General features: G+C 36.4%; 2 protein-coding genes across 6 annotated transcripts; both read right to left on the bottom strand.

The window, feature by feature from the left end:
* Positions 1 to 1,351: 1,351 nt before the first annotated feature.
* Positions 1,352 to 7,087, bottom strand: LOC141610843 (boron transporter 4-like). Of its 5 annotated transcripts, none has more exons than XM_074429112.1 (13): positions 6,902 to 7,087; positions 5,888 to 6,000; positions 5,711 to 5,793; positions 5,049 to 5,241; positions 4,831 to 4,969; positions 4,206 to 4,538; positions 3,944 to 4,117; positions 3,763 to 3,858; positions 3,550 to 3,666; positions 3,080 to 3,399; positions 2,101 to 2,380; positions 1,846 to 1,962; positions 1,352 to 1,717 (listed from the first exon to the last, which is right to left on the bottom strand). In XM_074429112.1, exons 2-13 carry the CDS (start codon positions 5,980 to 5,982, stop codon positions 1,688 to 1,690), a joined length of 1,977 nt encoding a protein of 658 aa, XP_074285213.1. In that variant the 5' UTR covers positions 5,983 to 6,000; positions 6,902 to 7,087; the 3' UTR covers positions 1,352 to 1,687. The 5 variants fall into 5 exon arrangements, with proteins under 5 accessions (XP_074285213.1, XP_074285211.1, XP_074285216.1 ...); XM_074429110.1 differs by having other exon boundaries at positions 5,888 to 6,003; XM_074429115.1 differs by lacking the exon at positions 6,902 to 7,087 and adding an exon at positions 6,504 to 6,596 and having other exon boundaries at positions 5,888 to 6,003.
* A 5,223-nt stretch (positions 7,088 to 12,310) lies between these two features.
* On the bottom strand, positions 12,311 to 19,844 carry LOC141610844 (phosphatidate cytidylyltransferase 1-like). The gene is made up of 12 exons (XM_074429116.1): positions 19,616 to 19,844; positions 17,355 to 17,483; positions 16,668 to 16,921; positions 16,407 to 16,558; positions 16,186 to 16,327; positions 15,177 to 15,333; positions 14,876 to 14,923; positions 14,678 to 14,764; positions 13,640 to 13,768; positions 13,495 to 13,551; positions 12,710 to 12,796; positions 12,311 to 12,630 (listed from the first exon to the last, which is right to left on the bottom strand). Exons 2-12 carry the CDS (start codon positions 17,418 to 17,420, stop codon positions 12,541 to 12,543), a joined length of 1,269 nt encoding a protein of 422 aa, XP_074285217.1. The 5' UTR covers positions 17,421 to 17,483; positions 19,616 to 19,844; the 3' UTR covers positions 12,311 to 12,540.
* Positions 19,845 to 20,172: the final 328 nt, after the last annotated feature.

Genomic DNA, 20,172 nt, shown 5'->3' on the forward strand with positions numbered 1-20,172 from the left:
TTTATTGTTGCCGGATGGAGGAGGATGGAATGAGGAGGTGCTAGCAAGCTTATTTTTGCCGTTTGAGGTTGAGAGAATTTTGAGAATTAGGCTTAGCAAGAGGGATAGTCAGGATGAGTGGTGTTGGGATTTGACGAAGGATGGCAATTACTCTGTGAAATCGGCTTATTGGGCACAGGACGGGGACGGAGAGGAGTTGATTGAGCAGTCGGATTTTGCACGTGAAAGGTGGTTATGGAATAAGATATGGAAGGTGCCGGTCCTACCTCGGATCAAAGTTTTTTTCTGGCAAATGTGTAATGAAGCTATAGCTACGAAGGGTAATTTAGCTCGTCGAATAAGTGGGATAGCTGCTGTTTGTCCCATTTGTTTGTATGGGGATGAATCATGCCTACATGTTATACGAGGTTGCGATTGGGTGGGGGGTGTTTGGGATGGCCTGGAGGTGGAGACAATGAGGGAGGTCGGGTTTACAATGGTGAGGGAGTGGGCTGAGGCGCTTTTGAAGGATGCTTCGATGGTTGAGTGTGTGAAGTTGATGACGGGGTGTTGGGCGATATGGGAAGCGAGAAATAAAATGATTTTCGAAGGAAGAAGGGTGTGTGTGAGGGAAGTGTTGTGTAGGGTTCGGGAGTTGATGGAGGAAATGGAGGAGTCGGGGCCTTCAACTGAGGAGGGCGTTGCTGTGGTGCGGAGCATACCGGAAGGGAGGTGGGTTAGGCCGCGGCATGGCTGGTGTAAAGTTAATGTGGACGCGGGGCTGATGGGTGGTCAGGGAGTGGGGCTGGGTGCGGTATGTCGGGGTGCTGAGGGAGGAGTTTTGTGGGGTGTGTCTTTGCAGCAGATGGTGGTGCGAGAGCCTCCAATTCTTGAAGCGGAAGCCGTTCTCATGGGGTTAGCGGAAGCAAGAAGGCATGGTATTGCCAGAGTGGAGATCGAAAGTGACTGCTTGAACGTGATTCAAGACTTAAAAAACAGAAGTACTGGAAGGAGCGATATTTGTCAAATTTATGATGATATTTATGATTTATGTTCTTCTTTTGAGTCGGTTGATTTTTTATTTGTTAGACGTACGTTTAATAGTGTGGCTCATGAATTAGCTCATGTGCGGCCTTGGCAGATAGGAAGAAGAATTTGGTATGAGGATCTTCCTCCAAACGTTGCTGAGTCTGTATCGTTTGATTTAGTTAATTTAATTTAGAAACCCTTGTGGTTTTTCCTCAAAAAAAAAAAAAAAAAATGTTATATGATCTACATCTCATTAAATGAGATGCATAAGCTATTATAAAACTGTTGTACGTTACTACGTCATACAATAATCTTCAAGAAACCAACTAGAACATTTGAAGTATAAGCAAACTTCGATAAAGATTCGCGTATATTTGCATTACTTGTATATATATATAACCAAACGAATAAGCGATACCAAATCCGTGAGTTTTCACTGATTTTTTTTTTTTTTTACATTTGTATGATCTTCAATTGTATAGTCTTCCTAGATCATTTACGATCAAAATTTATGTTCTTGTTCCATAATTATCATCATTATCATCCTTGGAGACTTGAACTCTTCTTTAAAACCTTCTTTTTTCTTTCCCGATTTTTGGTCTTTCCCCTTAGAATGATGCTATTTTAGTCATCATTATCAAAATTTGATCCCGAACATGAACCAAAACTCGAAATCTCACTAAGAATGAGTAATGTCTTGATGATGAACCTGAAATTAATCACATTTAATTTAATTCTCGCCTCTTGAAACGAATTTAACAAGAAAATATTAAACTTATATTATACCCCGTACCATTTTTAAAATAATAAAGCGAAATAAAATTAAATAATATTGACCTGAGGATTATCAAAGCTGCTGGATGTTCTGTGCTTGAACTCCCCTCTGCTGGTTGTCAGCTCATCAAGTATTTCGTATTCGTCTTCCTCTTCCCCTTCGTCACCAGATTCCCTTTCCTGTTACACCAAATAAGGCCTTTCATTAGCAATGGAGCCAAAGACTCGTTACCCTTTTAACAGTTATATCGTCCAGAAACAACAAGTCGGCATTTGCGACTTGTTATGAAGAAAGATGAAAGAAAAGGTTTCAAATACCTGGAAAGGCAAGCTGACAGCGCGTCTAGGAGCGCCAGCAATCTCTTCGTACTCAGCTGCATCGAGTTCTTGTAGATGAAACGGGTGAAACATCTTAGGAAGAATATGTTGCCTTATGCTTATAAGGAAGAAGAAAGGCAAAGGGAAGAGAATTCCGGCAATGGGTATCCAGGTAACCCCGAAACAGACCAACAGGTACACAAATTGGAATATTGTGAATGCTGCAATGGACTTGAAGGGCACTGATTCCACATATGAGGCATGTGCTTCTTGCAAGACCCTGCAATACACGACAATCACCAACTCGATCATCCCAGTCTTGTTTAAGACCGTCTTACAGAATAACGCTGGTGACCTTTTAGTAAGTTTTTATGTTCGAATAATTGTGATGTGGTCTGATATTATCATAAGATCGTCTTACATCCTGGCTACCAAAGAAAAAATCTATGGAAAATTCACGTGGTACCCTCGAACTTTGTCATTTTGCACGTAATATCCAACTTCTTAAGTTTGTGACCTACTTTGTGTACATGATACTCTCCATGTTTGATTTTCATGCACAACATGTCATTTTTGTCGCTATAAAAAAACTCAATTGCGCATAATTCATAGACCGAAATTCAGAATCAGCCATTTTTTTCCTAAAATGATTATCTCGTCATAATCTACGATTTGACAAGAAAAAAATTGTCGACTGACATTTTATGGGTTTTTTTTTAACGAAAATCTCAAATCAACCATATCTTCGATCTTAAATTTCCGAATGAAAAAATTAGTCAATTCCAATTTCCGGTCTATGATTTATGTTCAACTGAAAATCCTAAGAATGATAAAAAGGGTACGTTGTGCTTGAAAATCAAATCTCAAGGATATCTTATGCACAAACTTAAAAAGTTGAATACCAGGTGCAAAACAACAAAGTTAACAAAGTTCGAGGTTACCACGTGAATTTTCCGAAAAATCTAAAGCTTTGGCTTACCTGTAACGCCTGGATGGCGTGATGAAAAGGAGGAGGAATCTTTCCCAAAACTGGCTTCCTGGAAGGCTGTCGATGGCCATATAGGCGAAGTATCCCCACAGAGCGGAAGTGGGTATGAGCTTTATTAGAGGCATAGCAAATACAGCCGCGGCCACAAGACAAGACTGTAATAAGTTGCTCACTCTTTGCTCATTCACTCTCACTGGTAAATACTCATCAATATTTTCGAGCCTAAATTTTCCTTCCTCCTTTCCGTCTTTGCTATTTCCTTTAATCACCGCTTGTTTCAGATCTTCCAGCTCTTTGACAACTTCATGAGGCTAAAAATTCAGAACAGTGTTGAGATCAACAGATTAGTCGGATCAATCAAATATCTTGTATGAGACGGTCTGGCAACATTCTCACGTCTGTCACATATGAGACCGTCTCATACAAGTATAGGCAGGCACATGAGTATCATAAAAGCTTACATCTGGACTTTGATCCATCTCAATAAACACATCTTGCATCTGACCATACATTTCTGTACTGGAAGCATTTTTCCGAATGCTTTCTTTTGCAGACTCCACCATCTTTTTTCGTATCAGCTGTTATATACACACATGATCTGAAAAGTGAGAACCCAAAAGATATATTGCAAACACGACCAAAACACGGTCAAAAATCAAAATCCATATACCAACCTGTTTCTTGAGGGTAGCAAGGCTTTTTGTATGCATAGGAGATTGGGGAAGGACTCCGTTCGATGGAGGAAGTCCAATCAATCCACACAACAGTGTCTGCAATTAAAAGTCGCTCTCGACTTTGAGGCACTGGGGTAATGACGTATAATGAAAAGAAAAAGCAAAGTCGATTACTCCATACCATGAATCCAAGCAACAAAATGTCGTAATGGTAAGCGGAAGGCTTTTTCAAATTGAATTCCGTTTGCTGAGCAAGTTGTGAAGCGACACTATGGTCGAAAAAGTACAGTCCTGCCACCATCAGCGCGGGAATGAAGGCGGCAAATATGTATCCCACTGGCACCTTACCCATGTCCTTCATTTTCGACAGCAAAAACAAAAATTACATCAAATTTCCAAAGCGATTATTATTACTGATGGTTATAGCAATTAGGAATCATTACCGCGATAACAGTCCAATGATATAAGGACTTAGATTCCCAAGGCAGAGGGCTATAGAGCCTCCTGGGGACTCCCTTAGGAACTAAGCTAGGTACACTAAATGATAAGATGGTCCAAACCACGACCATCATAGGAACACCGTAATCTGCAATGAAGCCTCTAGCACGGCCTATACCATACCGCCATGATCTTGCTCTTCGACTCTTTAAAGACATTAAAAGCAGACCAAAGGTAACTATTGTCCCAAACAACCCATTTACATATCGCCACTGAAATTGGTATTTCTCTTGCGTTGGGTCCTCCGCTTTAGGGATCTGAAATTCACTTACAACTCCCTACACCAAAAACATTATTCACTAAAATGTAAAACTCGAATCTTTCCAACTATCAAAAAAAAAAAAAAACATTATTCACCATGTTATGCATACTCGGATAACAACAACAACAACAACAACAACAGCAACAACAACAACAACAACAACAACAGCAACAACAACAGCAACAACAACAATAACATCAGAGCCTTAATCCCAAAATGATTGGGGTCGGTTGACATGAATCATCCTGTCATCTTCTTACAAGACACTCTAAATCAGCTAACATGCTAACAAGAATTCGAGGCAATACCTTAATGGCCTCTTGGATGAAGAGAACCGTAATCAACATGCCAAAAAGTTCCCCAGCAACCCTTGTAAACCGATTAATGATCGTGGCAGCGTTGAGTATAGAAAGAAGAACTAACAAGAGGGCAGTCCACACACAAACCCTATGAGAATAACACGAAAATCAGCGATTTTTAACATATAAACCATCATTCAAATTCGATATTATTAAAAATAACATACCATCCTGCCCAAGCCAAGTAAAGCTGTTGTCCTAATGCTTTATTCCCTTTAGCAAAGTTGTAAAGGTAAGAGTACATGATCACAGTTGGTTCTGCAACCCCTAGGATTAAAAGAGGCTGTCCACCAAATATCGAGTGTATGATTCCACATATCGCGGTTGATGCTAATGTCTCGACTGTGCTCAAACTTCCATCTACACAAACATATACCCTTATATACTCCATAAGTGAAATCAGACATAATTTAAACCTCAACATAGTAACACTTCATAAACTGTACTTCTGTACGATTTTCACAAAAACGTATATGAAACAGTCTTACATATGAGACCAGACTATTACATATGTATATATTAAACAAGGAATACATGAACATTTGGTTTGGCCACACCGCCACACATGTGAGACCGTCTCATACACAGTGGCGTAGCCACATATATGGTAGTGGGGTCTTGAGACCCCACAGCTTTTCGACAATTGACCTTTTTTATCATTAAAATTTGTCTGTTTTGAAAATTTTATGCCTTTAAGACCCCGTAATAAGAGATAAATAACAATTACATTAGAATAGACCCCAGGTAAATGATTTTGGCTCCGCCACTGCTCATAAAAGTACCATACAACATTCACTAAGTTTTCGGTTAATGTCGGAAAAAAGAACACCTGTGTCTCTGCTGAGTTGTTCACCAAAGGCTATAACAGGAAGAGCAGATGCAAAGAAGATGTAAGTAGTAGGAGCCAATATCCTACACTCAAAATTTCATACACAACAAAAATGTCAATATTTTTAAAAAGAAACAAATAAATAATTACAAATTATACGTAAAATTGATCAATTACCCGAATCCGGATCGAATCCCACTAATCCAATCTTGTTTGTAACATGCCCATCTTCCATTAACATCACTTGCAATCCCTTGAAATGGTGGCCTCATTTTTTCCAAATTTTCACACTTCTATCAAAATAAATTCAAAAACATTGGAAATTATGCATTGTTCATTGTAATTAATCAACAATTACACTAACAAAAATTTCATAATTTTTACCAAAAACTTGAATTTTTTGGGGGGTTTGATAATTAATCAATATATGATTCTTAACAATTATGGAAATTAAAACAAAGATTATATGTTTAATTAATTTGATTTGTTTTGTTTAAGAGACTAGAAACAGTAAAAAGTAACAAGATTACTAACCTGACAGTAGAGGTTAAAGAAAAGAACCCAAAATGGTAAAAAATTATACAAGTTGACAAAAATAACAATTTTCCAAATAAAGAACTTCCATCAAATCTTGTTTCTTTCCAAGGTAAAAACAAACTAACATAACCACAACAAGAAGTCACATAATTTACAGTATATTTTCACAGTAATAAAAACAATTATGGTAAAAAAAATTAAACAGAGAAAATTAATTGTAAAAAATATAACAGAAATGAAGAAAATAAAGGATCACCATTTATTCTCCTATTAAAAAGCTGAAAACTTGGGCCTAATTAATTAAAATAAAATAAATAATTACTTTCCATATTTTTAATATATACCCAATAATAATAATAATAATAATATAAATGTTATTGGGTAGAAATTAATCACATTCATTGCACCTTGCATGAGTAAATGTGCATGCAATTAGCTGTAATTCTACAAATAGTAAAAATGCACCTTCTCATATTCTCAAATATAAACCCAATTTTACCAAAAAGGGGTTAGTCTAGTGGTTAAGATGGGTATCGTAACAATAGGTCACGGGTTTGACCGTCGCCCTCTTTAACGAGTACCAAAGATAACACATAAACTCAATTATAATACAAACCCAATAATAAATGAAATTAAAATAGAAATAAAACTTACGAAGTGGGGTATTGCCGGAAATTTAATCTTTCTAGGAAGAGATAATGGTGAAAAAACTGCGAAATTAGTATTTTTATTTGGGTAAAAAGAATTTATGAACCGTAATTATGTTTGTTTGTATGGAGGTTTAAAAAGAGTCGCGGGAAGTCATGTAATAGGTTCAAGGTTCAAGTGTAGGCCCATTTTTGGGTGTAGTTGTTCTTTCCTGTGACGGTCACAAATTACGACGGTCCCAAATCATTCATAAAATGTTACTTACCTATTAAATAATGGTAACATTTTTTCATTAAAATGGTCACATACATTTGAAGTGTTGTTTCTATTTGCCTAGCTGTATCTCTGTAGGTTGGGGCTAGGGGCGGGTTAGGGTTTATAAGAATCCGTATTTGATTAATCGGATTTTTTTTTTTTTTGGGAATCGGTCTCATTATCAAGTCTTTTATTAGGGATATTGTCTGTTTGTAATAATAAACATTCAGGTTATATTGAATCGGTCAATTCGTGTCGTTCAGGTCAACCGGGGAAGTCTAACTACGTCGGATAAACAGTATAAGTCGTATTGGGTTCGGGTTCGGGTTCGTGTTCATAATATTTAATGGGTCATTAATGTTTTGGTTTGAATCTCAATTACATAAACAAGTCAAGTTTCTAAGCTTCAACCCCGATTCATATAATTCTTCGTAATTCCACCCGATTTTTTAATCAATTTGTCTTTAAATCACTTTACAATTTGATATATCAATTCATTTGTTAAGTCTTGTATAAAGTAGTTTTACATAAATATTGGGTAAACGGATCTAAACATAAACATTGTTGGGTGAAAGTAGCTATAAAAAGGACTTATTTTAAAATAAGCTTATATAAAGCCGTTTTACACAAGTATTTGTGAGTTTGCTGTGTACATGTTAATCAAGACTTCCAAGAGTATCCTATACTAACAACAATTGGTCTCCCTTGTGACGGGTTACCATTTGTGGCAGATATTTTGTGAGATAAAATGGTAACAAAATGGGTTAGTGGAGAAAGGGGACCACATGAATAATGTTGCAGAGAGAGAAAAAGTGGGTACTTTGTGAGGTAAAATGGTATTCGTCACTCAAGAGTAACGGATATGTGCCGTCACAAATAAGAATATGTGTACTAACAATTGAACAAGGAATAATTGGTAGTGTTAGTTAATTCACCTACTCTTTAGATTGCAACCATTACTCCATTCACAAAATTGGGCCATATGACTTCATTTTGACATACCCATATGTTAGTAAAATCCAAAGAATAATAAGACAATGTTATGCGCGGTTTGTTTTAGTATCACCTTCTCAAATGCAGAATCAGAAATATATTTATCATTCGAGATCAATTGCACACGCAAATTTAATTTAGTTATCCGAAACTGAAGAACCAGAAAATGAACTAAAATGAATTAGTTTCATTCAAGATTTGTGGACATACATGCATGTAAATATGTAATGCATTTTAGTGGAGACTTAAAAGCACCAATAAATCAATAATATGTCCAATACTATGATTATTGCAACGAAATTTACGCCATTTTTAGATGTTTGCATTCTGCTTACGCCTTATTCTCAAATAGTATCAATATACTAATTAATCCCTATACACTACAATAATGTAAGAGACTAGAGTGTTGACGTACCTCGCTATAAATGTACAATGCTTGTGTCTTGTTAAAGTGGTGCACTACGTCACACATGTGTAAATATATATAGCTTCTTTTCTTTACCTTCTAAAAATTTGATGCACAAGTTCATGCATTAAGCATGAATATGTAACCGAAAATGTCTTAATCTTGTGGCTTCAGAATTATAAATCGCATATTCTTCATGTTCATACTTGTGTAATCGTATTTTTCAGAAAAGATACGAGTTGTTAAGATTTAAGATTATCTCGCATATTAGAGTTGAAAATTCTAATGTTATTGTAGTATAAAAGGAATTGTAAGGACAAGCTAAGTCAATTATACTCCATTTGTCCGTCATTTGCTTACTTATTTTATTTTAGGTTGTTCGATCATTCGTTTGTTAGATTTCTATATTTGGAAAGTTTTTATGGGTATATAATTTAATCATCCAATTGAATTACTGTCCACTTGTCATTAATTAACTACAACCATAAATAATTTCCTTTTCCCTGCTTAAGTTTTTCTGCCAAAAATAAAGGTAAACAAACGACGAGATCGAGGAGATGATTCAAGACTCAATTTTGACTTTGGTTGAAGATGAAAATTTCATTTTTGGAACTTAGGGTACACGTTAAAGTTGGTCATATAAAAAGTACAAGTATGTAGCAGCAGGAATAGTATGAGTTTGATCACTTGCCATTGTTTTCCAAGAGGTATGGCATGACCATGACTAATGCCAGCTCATTCAAGCACCAGATTTTACTAAATAAGTAGTGCTTTGGAGATCATTTACTTTACGCCTCAATTATTGTATGAGACGGTTTATACAGTAATATTAACACAAAATGGGGCTTTAATTAGTTACTTATTGAAATAGAACATGTACTCAATAAGTTTATTTCGATCAACTTAATTTCAAAAATTGACGGATTATTAAGTATGTATGTTATCTTTACAAAATATCGGATTCTAACGACAAATTTAATACTCCGTACTACAAATAAGTATTGCACAACCGTCTCATACAATAATTGAGCTTTAGAATTCGATTTTGATGTAAAGGGAGTCATGATTCCGAGTTTGAACCAATAAATGACTTTACCAACTAAATTGACACCCGAAATTCTAAACTTAACACATATAAGTGCAAAATGTTCCCACACAAGATGTATGCGATGAAGGATGACGAAATGTTGTTATGAAGATCGTGATTGTACGTTACATGATGAAAGATCCACAAAGAAAATGTGTCAATACATGTTGCATGATTCAAAATTAGGTTACATATCAACTGAACTGAATCAAGTTGAATGATTGAATCGGCCATTAGTAGGGCAACTTAAAAGCCGGAATAGTTCGTAATTACAATCATGAATAATTTTCATTTCCGAGCATATTAATTACAAAGTACTAAGATTGCTATACTCGTTTATTAGATACAACCGTCTCCACATTTTAGAGGCGGAAAAAATCATGTATGCGCTGAGCTCCCTTCCATTTTTGGCGGAAGCCTCTTTAATAACATCAGGGTGTAAATGTCGCAATGACGTGATCAAATTACTAAAATTATTATAAAAAGTTAAGAACCAAGGAAAAATTACGTAAGACTTTCGCTCAACTTTAAAAGCGAAACCTCTTTATTAACATCGGAATAATGTTGCAATGATATGATCAAATTACTAAAATTGTCACAAGGACAAATAAGTTAGGGTAAAGACAATTATTTGTAAAAAGTGTAATAATTAATTTCAGTTGCTATTTTCTTCTTTTTACTTTGTACATACTCCATTATTATGAAACATAAAAAGGGTAAAACGGATTATTTAAGTAAATGGCTATACATTTTTTTTTTCTGTGGAGATATAGGAATAGACTACCTATAACAAGGAATAATCGTTTTCTAAGCATCATTTTTGCATCACATTTATTATCAATTACCTACTACAGTTCTAACCCATACAAATAAGGCAAAATCTGATCTGTGACGTCTCACAACCGATTAAAATAACAAAGCGTCTTGCTTGTGACTGACAATATCCGTCACAAGCTGAAGACCTCTCACAATAAACCAAGTGGGTTGGCAAGTGGGAGGGAAAATGGAGCACCCATGCATATTGCCACTTGCATCTTATGAGAGGGGCACTATCCGTCTTCAGCTTGTGACGGATAGTGCCCGTCTTCAATGAGATTTTGTGTTAAAACAATGTAAAAGAAGGAAGGTGGTTGTGAGAGATCAGAAGACCTTTTCGTCGCAAGCAAGAACAGATAGTTCAAATTAAACTAATCCTTGCCACAAGAAGGAAGAAGCTCGAACTTCCTAGCCCTCATCGAAGACGAGTGCAATCGTGACTTCAAATAGACATATCGATCACTTCAGCCCAGTACAGCCCATTTCTATAGTCTCAACTCGACTTTGATGGCACAACCCATTTCTGTAGTCTCAACTCGACTTTGATAGTCAGACAGCATCAACTTTAACCGATATTTTCGTACCATACAATAGTTATTAACTTTGTAAAGATCATAATACTAGATAACTAACTAGGTTTAATAAATCAAACATGGGATTTTACATTTTAGAGATGGAAAAAATCATGTATGAGCTTAAAAGTGTAATACTTCTTATTTGCAATCATGAATGATTTTCATTTTCGAGCATATTATAAAGTAAATAAGATTGCTATACTCGTTTATTAAATACAACCGTCTCTCCATTTTAGAGATGGAAAAAATCATGTATGAGCTGACCTCCCTTCCATTTTGAGCAGAAGCCTCTTTAATAACATCAGGGCGTAAATGTCGCAATGTCATGATCAAATTACTAAAATTGTTATAAGAACCAAGGAAAACTTACATAAGACTTTCGCTCAACTTTAAAAGGGAAACCTCTTCATTAACATCGGAATAATGTCGCAATGACATGATCAAATTACTAAAATTGTTATAAAAACCAAGGAAAATGACTCTACAACTTTCGCTCAACTTTAAAAGGGAAATCTCTTTATTAACATCAGAATAATGTCACAATAATACGATCAAATTACTAAAATTGTCAACAAGGACAAACAAGTTAGGGTAAAGTCAATTATTTGTAAGAAGTGTATTAATTAATTCGAGTTGCTATTTTCTTCTTTTTTTTTTTACTTTGTACATACTCCATTGTCTTGTGAAACATGAAAAAGATAAAAATGATTATTTAAGTAAATGGCTATACATTTTTTGTTTGGAGATATAGGAATAGACCATCCATAACATGACAATATAGGATCGAGGAAATCGTTTTCTAAGCATCATTTTCTGATCACATTTATTATCAATTACCTACTACAGTACTAGGGATGGGCAAAATCCGGTTCGGACCGGGAAAATGGACCGGTCCGAACTGGAACCGGAATTAGAAATTCAGGTCCGGTCTCCGGTTCACCATTTTCTAGGACTCCGGTTTCCGAACCGGTTTTATTTTTTTCTTAAAAATATACTATATCATAATCCGGTTTGAGAATTTTTGGACCGGAATTTGAAAAAGTGGGCATATTATGGCAAATCCCGGTCCAACCGGTCCGGTCCGATCTTGGACCGGAATTTCTGTCGATTCCGGTTCCGGTTCCGGTCCGATTTTGGGCCAATGCCCAGCCCTTGTCAGTACTAATCCATACAAATTAGTCTAACACAAATTCTTGTTTAAGATGGTTGTTGTATCTACCCCTTCCACGGAGTTCATATGAAACAAATACCAAACACAATAGACATACAGAAAACAAAGAATATTGTAAGAAAAGCCAACTCGAGTTGGCAATCTAAATAACGAGAATTTCCACTTTATTTATATGCATCGAAAACTAACTGGGTGCAAAAGAACTGATAAACAAAGAGATAAATGTGCAAAAAAGCATAATAATACACCAAGGCCGGCGAAATTTCTCCAGCATGACATTTACAAGGCAGAAAGAGGAATCATTGAGACAAACCTGCAACGGAAAAAAGGGTCCTACCTAGTCTACGATTGCCCGAAACTTCTCTCTTGCAAGATCTCTGCAAGCCTCCGATATAGATCTAGTTGCTCCTCGAATGTAAGGTTCATCAATATCTACAATGAAGATACCATAAGCATGATTTACTTGGTCGGAATTTCATATCTAAAACCTAATAATTGAAGTGGGATTTACCTGGTCCACAACAGTTTCGACCGAGAAATAGCTTTGTGGCTTAACAAACGACTGGTAATAAATATACGCAAAGACGGCCATTACCATCTGAAAAGAAAAGAGATTAATTAGATTGCTCAATTGAAATGTTATACCAAGAGAAAGACAATTGACACCACAACAAATTCCTGCTTATGTCCGGTTCTGGCGGGTAGGGGGTCGCTTACCCCCGTGTACAAAACATATACTCTTCCTAGAAGACGATCAACAACATGACATTATAATAATCTACTGGTAATTTTCCCATCACAACCAGAAATTGTGAACTTCAAATTGATTAATAACAAAAGCATGTTTCAAGACAGGACAATTGTTTGCGACTCAAGAAATTCTCGTATGAGATTGTCTTGTAATAATATAACCAACTCAATTATATGAGAACTATGTTGCTCAGAGTCTTCAATATTACCTCGCGTACCCGTATCGGACACTGGACACTCGGACACGGGTAGGACAATCAGACACTTCATTTTAGACCAAAAACATATAATTTTTTAATAAAATTGATGAATCCGACACTTGGACACGTAACCGTGTCAGATACTTGTGACGGAGTCCGAGCAACATAGTATGAGAATATTAAGAGGTAGTTTATTTTAACAGTACTTAATGAAATAGGTAACTTTTGAGTTAGAGAATTGACGGATACATGGGTACGGAGACGTGAAACTGTCTCCAAAGAAACTACACACAGCAAGTCAGCACTAAAAATGGAAGTTACAGCACGTTGAACACGTGGAGCATACCTGACAATCCATTCTATCAGTCATTCCGCCATGCCCAGGAATGCTATCGCCAAAGTCCTGAGAGAAACACAGACAAAAAAATATAAGGCTTCAACAAAAAAGAAGTTGCAGCTTACAAGTGTGAGGTCCATTTATGGAGGTTAACCTTGATCTTGAATGCTCTTTTGAAGCCGCTGGCGAAAAAGCCTCCAAAAGGAGCTATTATCGAACAAAATAGACCAAGACATAATGCATGCCATTGAACTGGCATGATGGAGATACCCTTCCACGGTGACTGCAAACATAGAAATCAGCTGATTGATATTCAATGCAACACAGTGAATATTAACCTACGTTTAATACTATAAAGGTCGAATGAGTAAACCCATGACAAGATGCCAATGTACATATCAAAGGGACACTATCAGTGTATTTGGATAACACGTGGTAAGGGAAGGCGTGAAAGTCCATTCTCTGGCGAAAATTTCCCACCATGGAAGACTTGGTATATTTACAGGGAATGGAAGGTAAAAAAAATATGCTGAAAAGCACATGATCACATTTTCAAAGAAACAAATGTAGCCTCGCAATTCTTAGTTCCAAAGGCTTTCTCCCAATCACCCCATTTCTCAACTGATTTCACGTTTTCTTAATTCTTCCCTAAGTCCTAGCCCTCACAAAGTTCTTTCTCTAACTCTTAAGCCACTTCTGTGGCAGCATCGCTTAGTCTCCTTCTCATATGGCCGAACCACCTTATATTGTTTCTCTGTCATCTTATCGTCAACAAACACAACTTCTATTTTCACCCAATCTACTCATTTCTTTACCGATCCTGTTTTTTATAACCACACAACTACCGTAACATACACATTTCCATCACATTCTTTTTTACGTGACATTGCTTGGCTGCCCAACACTTAATGGGATATAAGAGTGAAAGCCTAAATGATAGCTTCAAAATCGCAGTATTGGCCGCAACTGGATCTCGGCAGCGGTGCGGCAGAATCATGCTTAATACTATATATTTGCTTGCAGTTCCTTAATTTGTTTTTTTTAAAAAGAAGAAACTTACAACTTTCATAGCTAAATCTTTTGTCCATGGTTGATTTCATACTTTACAGAGAGAGAGAGAGAGAGAGCTGCCCATTCGAGGTAGGCGCTATTTTTGATTGACAAACGCGTATAAAAAAGAAGTAAAACTAACCCAGATCGAGATCCATCCTGGAAAGTCGTAGTACTCTGGCTTAAACATTGGTCCAGGATCGCAATGGAGCCATCCAGTTGATAAATCCTAGTGGTGTGGTGGATATAAAACAAGAAAAATAAGGTCAACACATCAGATGACCAAAATGTAAAATCTTTTTTACTAAGTTATAGCTTTAGATGTACGGAAATTTTGTACCTTTCTAGGACAAGTAAGCCACTCAAACCGACCCATGACATTTGCGAGCTGCAATAAAAATAGACAATGTCATAACTCCATAAACACACGCGAAATAGCAAAGTATTCTCAAGAAAGAATCTATACTAGCCACTAGCCAGTGATAACACACATGATATTCTTTTAAAAGCGTTATGTGATTGCAGCAAGTTTTTTTATCAGTCGATTACAAACATATACGTGTAAATAAAGTGTAATCAGATCAGAATGTGAAGAGTTGAATGCTTGCACTCTTGCAGCAAGATAGAAGAAGAGCACATACCAAAAAAGCAGAAATTATGGTAGCAACAGAAGCCCCGATGAAACCTTCCCAAGTTTTCTTAGGAGAAAGCTTGATCAAAGGTGTTCTTCCGAAAAAGAACCCACATAAATAAGCTGCAATGTCATTTATGACAATAAGTGATGCTGGAAGAAGGAACCTGCAACCAGATAAACCCAACTTATTCTTCCATTATAAAGGAACAAAAAAAAAGGAAAAAGCCTAATACGAAGCAGAAACAACTTGTATAGCACGAAGATAAATACAGTAGCAAAGAAAAGAAAAAGCCCATCTGGTGTTGAATAAATCACTATAACATTTAAGCTACACCAAAATCACATTCATACAACTTGAAAGACACGGAAGAGTGTTTGCAAAATGGAACAACTTAAGCTCACATCTTCACATTATGGAGAAGAGAAAAGATTCAACTAAAATCAAACTCTATATTTGATCGTCTGTTTGTATGAATGTGAATACAAAAAATTGCATGAATTTCCATTAAATACAGGTCAAGGAAATAATTTACATAAATTTTCCATAAAACCTACCACCATATCTATGGCTGCAAAAATGGAAGTTAAATGGACGATTCTTGAGTCAGATTCTCCAGAAATAATCACTATGTTAAATTTCAGAAAATTCCCAAGTAATTATGTTGGTAAATGGTAATGTAGGACGTTTTGGAGCTGCCCAGATGTTTAGTTTCAGTCAATTTTAGCTATACTAAGAGGGAAGGTACTATGGTTGCGAACATTGTGGCTCTTACTTTACCAATAGATTTATCTACAAAAGTTTAGGTTGGATCAAGACCAGAGGCAGAGGCTGTAGCTGAGATTGTATCTTTTGATTTCATTTCAGCATTTCAGCAATAATATGACCATTTTATCATTTTCAAAAAGGCTACCACCATGAAGCAAGGTTTCAATTTAATGGAGATAACCCACTATGATACATATAGAAAGACGTAAGCGTAATATGCAGCTGATAGAGTCTATCAAAGACCTCTTACCAAAACATTCCTTCAAAGATGTTGGCCACAGTGAATGATGACTGGGTGAACACAACTATAAGAATCATGTGCGTCCATGCGTACTGCCCAAACTGATACTTGTACATCTTTTTCTTCAGCGAGAGAATAAACCACATAAAACCTAAAACAAATTAAAATATCATCAGCAACCATTTCACCACAGAGGGGACTTTTCAATTCAATTAGAAAATTTGACCTACCTGCGATATAGAGAAAATAACAGACGACCATATGGTACTTGATCAGGCTGCTCACAAGCTTATACAAAACTTTGTCTGAATTGACCGTATTGACAAGCCGCTGACTAAGAAAGCGGCCATACAAAAATAGCATTGCCGTGAAGAAAAAGTGCCTGGCAATGTAAACAGAGTATGCAAGATTAGACGTCTTCTCATTGCTAGGGCATCGACCAAAACCAGTGCATCCAACAGTTTCTACTTTCTAAGACAAAAAGCCCATACCAATTTAGTAGCCTAAAACCAGGAAGACTTCGATCTTCACGAACTTTTATTAAAAGACTAAACAGCTCTTTGGCCATTAGGATTTGGATCACGACCACCATAGCACAGATATACAGATGACCCATGTAGATAAGGAAGATAAAGCCCCCAATCATCCACAGAGTAGAATAAGTGCGAATCCACATGGATCTGTACTTGTTATGATCATCAACAAGTAAACTGCCCCCATTTGGTCTTGTAACTTCTGCAGGAATCTGACAGGAAAAGATTTACCAAACAATTCAGGTTAAGAGTTACACAGCCTATATATTACTCCCTCTTTCCCAAAAAAGTATTCGTGAGGTCAAACCGTCAAGCCACCCCAACTTTGACCACATATTTCTTTAAATTAATAATGAATTTTGAGCATAGTATTTTACTCTGTATGATTAATTAAGTCCATTACATTTTCATAATAAGGAGTATTGCTTCACTAGTGAGTTTACTCAAATATAAAAACCGAAAACATGGTCAAAGTTATACATTAGTTAGACCACATAAGTCAAAGTTTAACACACTTCTTTAGACCATGCATCCATGCGTGTATCATTTCAAAGGGCGTTCATATTAAGGATACATGATAACTCAATTAAAAGTTAAAAAGGATTTGAACATTAATAAGGATGACGTTAATCCATATATACGAACCTCATTTGACTGCTTACGGCGCCTGAACCTAGGAGTTCCCGAACCACCTCCACTTAGATCTTTCATAGCTCTAAAATTGATCACTTTCCACAAGCAAATAACCCACTTACTTGGGCATCTAGAATACACCTGGAGTAGGAACCAAGTGGAGAAATCATAACGGGTATCTCTAATCACCAGCTGAATCTGATTTGTAACAATCTAACAGGACGCAACAGAGAAATAAAAAGACAAAAAAGCGAAACGGAATAAAACCTATGCATATGAAGAACAAGAACCTATAAAATAGAAGAGTCGGTATGGGTCTGAAAATATGAAATGTCATCACATTACAAAAAAACACTACCCAAGTGCCTCAATGGCTCGTGAAAGTGGTGATGTAAGGGGGGTTAGATGTATGCAATCTTACCCCTATGTTGGTGAGCACAGAGTGTCTGTTTCTGCAAGACCTATGAATCTATGATGAAACTACATGGGGAATGGCAGCGAAATATTACCACATTGCACATGAGAGATGCCTTTCAGAATGCTTGGCATATAAGATAGGCATACGCGAATAGTACCTGATTTCTCAATCAAACAATGAAAGAAAAGACATCTCACTTTAGAGATTCTGAAGAGCATGGCTCAGAGCCAGGGGAAAGGCATAAAATCGACAAGACTCACCCATGCAACAACACTCCATTCCTAACCCAACCATTAGGTTTATGACAATTTCCCTTCAAACTACACCAGTCATTTGTACCTTAACTCACACAAAAAGTTATGCTAACTACCAATTTTGTCCGCATAAGGATACAAAGACGGTACATGGATAAACCAAACTGCACTTGCACAGTTGCACCAACAAAGAATCCTCTAAAATACGAAATATAGCAGGTAAATGTAAGCAAATATGTCAGGCGACAGGATTTTCTTCTCTGTTATAAACCCTCAAGGTACCATTACCTAAATCCGATCAACCATGGAAATCAGTTCCCTTCAGTAAAGAAAGAACGAATCTTTCCCACTCCATTTCGACATGAGTTCTACAATATCAAGTCCCTCTCTAAAACTGGAGGAAACCATTCATCAATCTTTTAATTATGCTGCTATCCATAAGTAAAGGTTTTGACAGTATTCTCACGTAAACAGAACCTTCAGCAATCAACAAACTCTCAAGCATTTAAAATTTGCACAACCTGTTGGTCTCTCTCAAGACGGGTATAAAATCCACAAGATTCTCCCAGGCAACCATTCAGCCAGGGGAAAGGCATAAAATCCACAAGATTCACCAAAGTGCCTCAAGGGCTCGTGAAACTGGCAACAGCAACACTCCATTCCTAACCCAGCCATTAGGTTTATGACAATTCCCCTTCAAACTACACCAGTCACTCATGCATTAACTAACAAAAAGTTATGCCAACTATCAATTTGCACACATAAGGATACAAAGACAATATATAGATAGACCAAACTCCGTCTGCGCAGGTGTGCCACCAAAGAATCCTCAAGAATACTAAATTTAGTTATCGAAAATGTATGCACACATGTCAAGCAAGGAACATTCTTATCTTCTCTACCTCAAGCCTCAAGGTATCATTACCTAAATCCAATCAACCATGGAAATCAGTTCTCTAGAATAAAGAGAGGACGAACCTTTCCCATTCCATTCGATATGAGTTCATTATCAAATCCCTCTCTACAACTACAAAAAACCTTTCCACCAATCAATTAATTATGCTGCAATCCATAAGTAAACACTTCACCTTTGACAGTATTCTCAGGTAAACAGAACCCTCAGCAATCAACAAACTATCAAGCACTTAAAATTTGCACAAGTCGCTGGTCTCTCTTAACACGGGCATATCCGTGTCATGACTAAAACAAGTCAAATAGCGCCCCACTTGATAGATGAGACAGGCTTTTTGCTACCCCCTACTCCCTAGGCCGCTACGCATTCTACTTTTATCTCATCTATCCTATTTAACTCGTTCTAAATACAATACGGATATGTCCGTCTTAAACAAGAATTAGTATTGCACAACTACTCCATACATAAAACATACTTCATTAATGCAATGAAATACTACTAACAAACAACATTAACTATAACTACTTAAAACAACAAATTCAATAACAACCCATCAAACAAAAAAAACAGTAAAATTAATTTCTAAGTAAACCCACCCCGATAATTGCATAATCAACAGAATAATAACAACCCATTAATTAATAAATAATAATTAGTTGATTAATGAATATAGAAGAAGATAACAAACCTGAAGAAGGAGATAATATGTGAAAAATAAGACTTTAATTTACCCTAAAACAATATTATGAAGATTAAGAGAGTATCCCAGTAGAAAAGTGAATTGACCCAGTAAAATTAATAGAATTTGATTAGTGTTTAAGAGAGATTAGAGAGTGATTAATATTGGATGGAGAGAAAAAAAATGGTAAAATTGCGAAGATTGCTAGGTGTTGTAAAGAGTAGTGTTGCTTAGGTGTAATTCTTTTGTGGGCTGTGTGCGTTTGTTTTGATCACAGAATCATGGTACACTGTTGTCTTGGGTCCATATGGATTCGTTTTGTCCCTAGGTCAATACACAAATTCACATTTACAACGAGCATATCTCTTGTAAATTTGTGATGGGTAAGTAGTATCTATATAGGGTAAATAAGACAAAAGCAGAGTGTTTAGGAACTACCGATATATTTTATCTTATCTACCCAATTTCACCCGTCGCAAGTTTGTGACAAATATTCCCGATACAAGGAAGACTTGCTGAGGTCAATATTCATTTTTTGCCATTTGGCTCGGAGAACCCGTGCAAAT

This window comes from Silene latifolia, chromosome 11 (assembly GCF_048544455.1).
Source record: "Silene latifolia isolate original U9 population chromosome 11, ASM4854445v1, whole genome shotgun sequence".
In the NCBI taxonomy this organism is placed as follows: Eukaryota; Viridiplantae; Streptophyta; class Magnoliopsida; order Caryophyllales; family Caryophyllaceae; genus Silene; species Silene latifolia.

Bases quoted from the DNA above. Each gene is read 5' to 3' on its own strand.
- LOC141610843 (XM_074429115.1), bottom strand. The intron at 5,794-5,887 runs GTAATTGATCAA...TTTTGAGTGTAG, and splicing joins GGGATTCGATCCGGATTCGG to GATATTGGCTCCTACTACTT. The intron at 4,970-5,048 runs GTATGTTATTTT...TTATTCTCATAG, and splicing joins TACTTGGCTTGGGCAGGATG to GGTTTGTGTGTGGACTGCCC.
- LOC141610844 (XM_074429116.1), bottom strand. From the start codon at position 17,420: ATGAAAGATCTAAGTGGAGGTGGTTCGGGAACTCCTAGGTTCAGGCGC. The intron at 16,922-17,354 runs GTTCGTATATAT...TTTTCCTGTCAG, and splicing joins GCCGTAAGCAGTCAAATGAG to ATTCCTGCAGAAGTTACAAG. The intron at 12,797-13,494 runs GTATGCTCCACG...TTTTCTTTTCAG, and splicing joins CTGATAGAATGGATTGTCAG to ATGGTAATGGCCGTCTTTGC.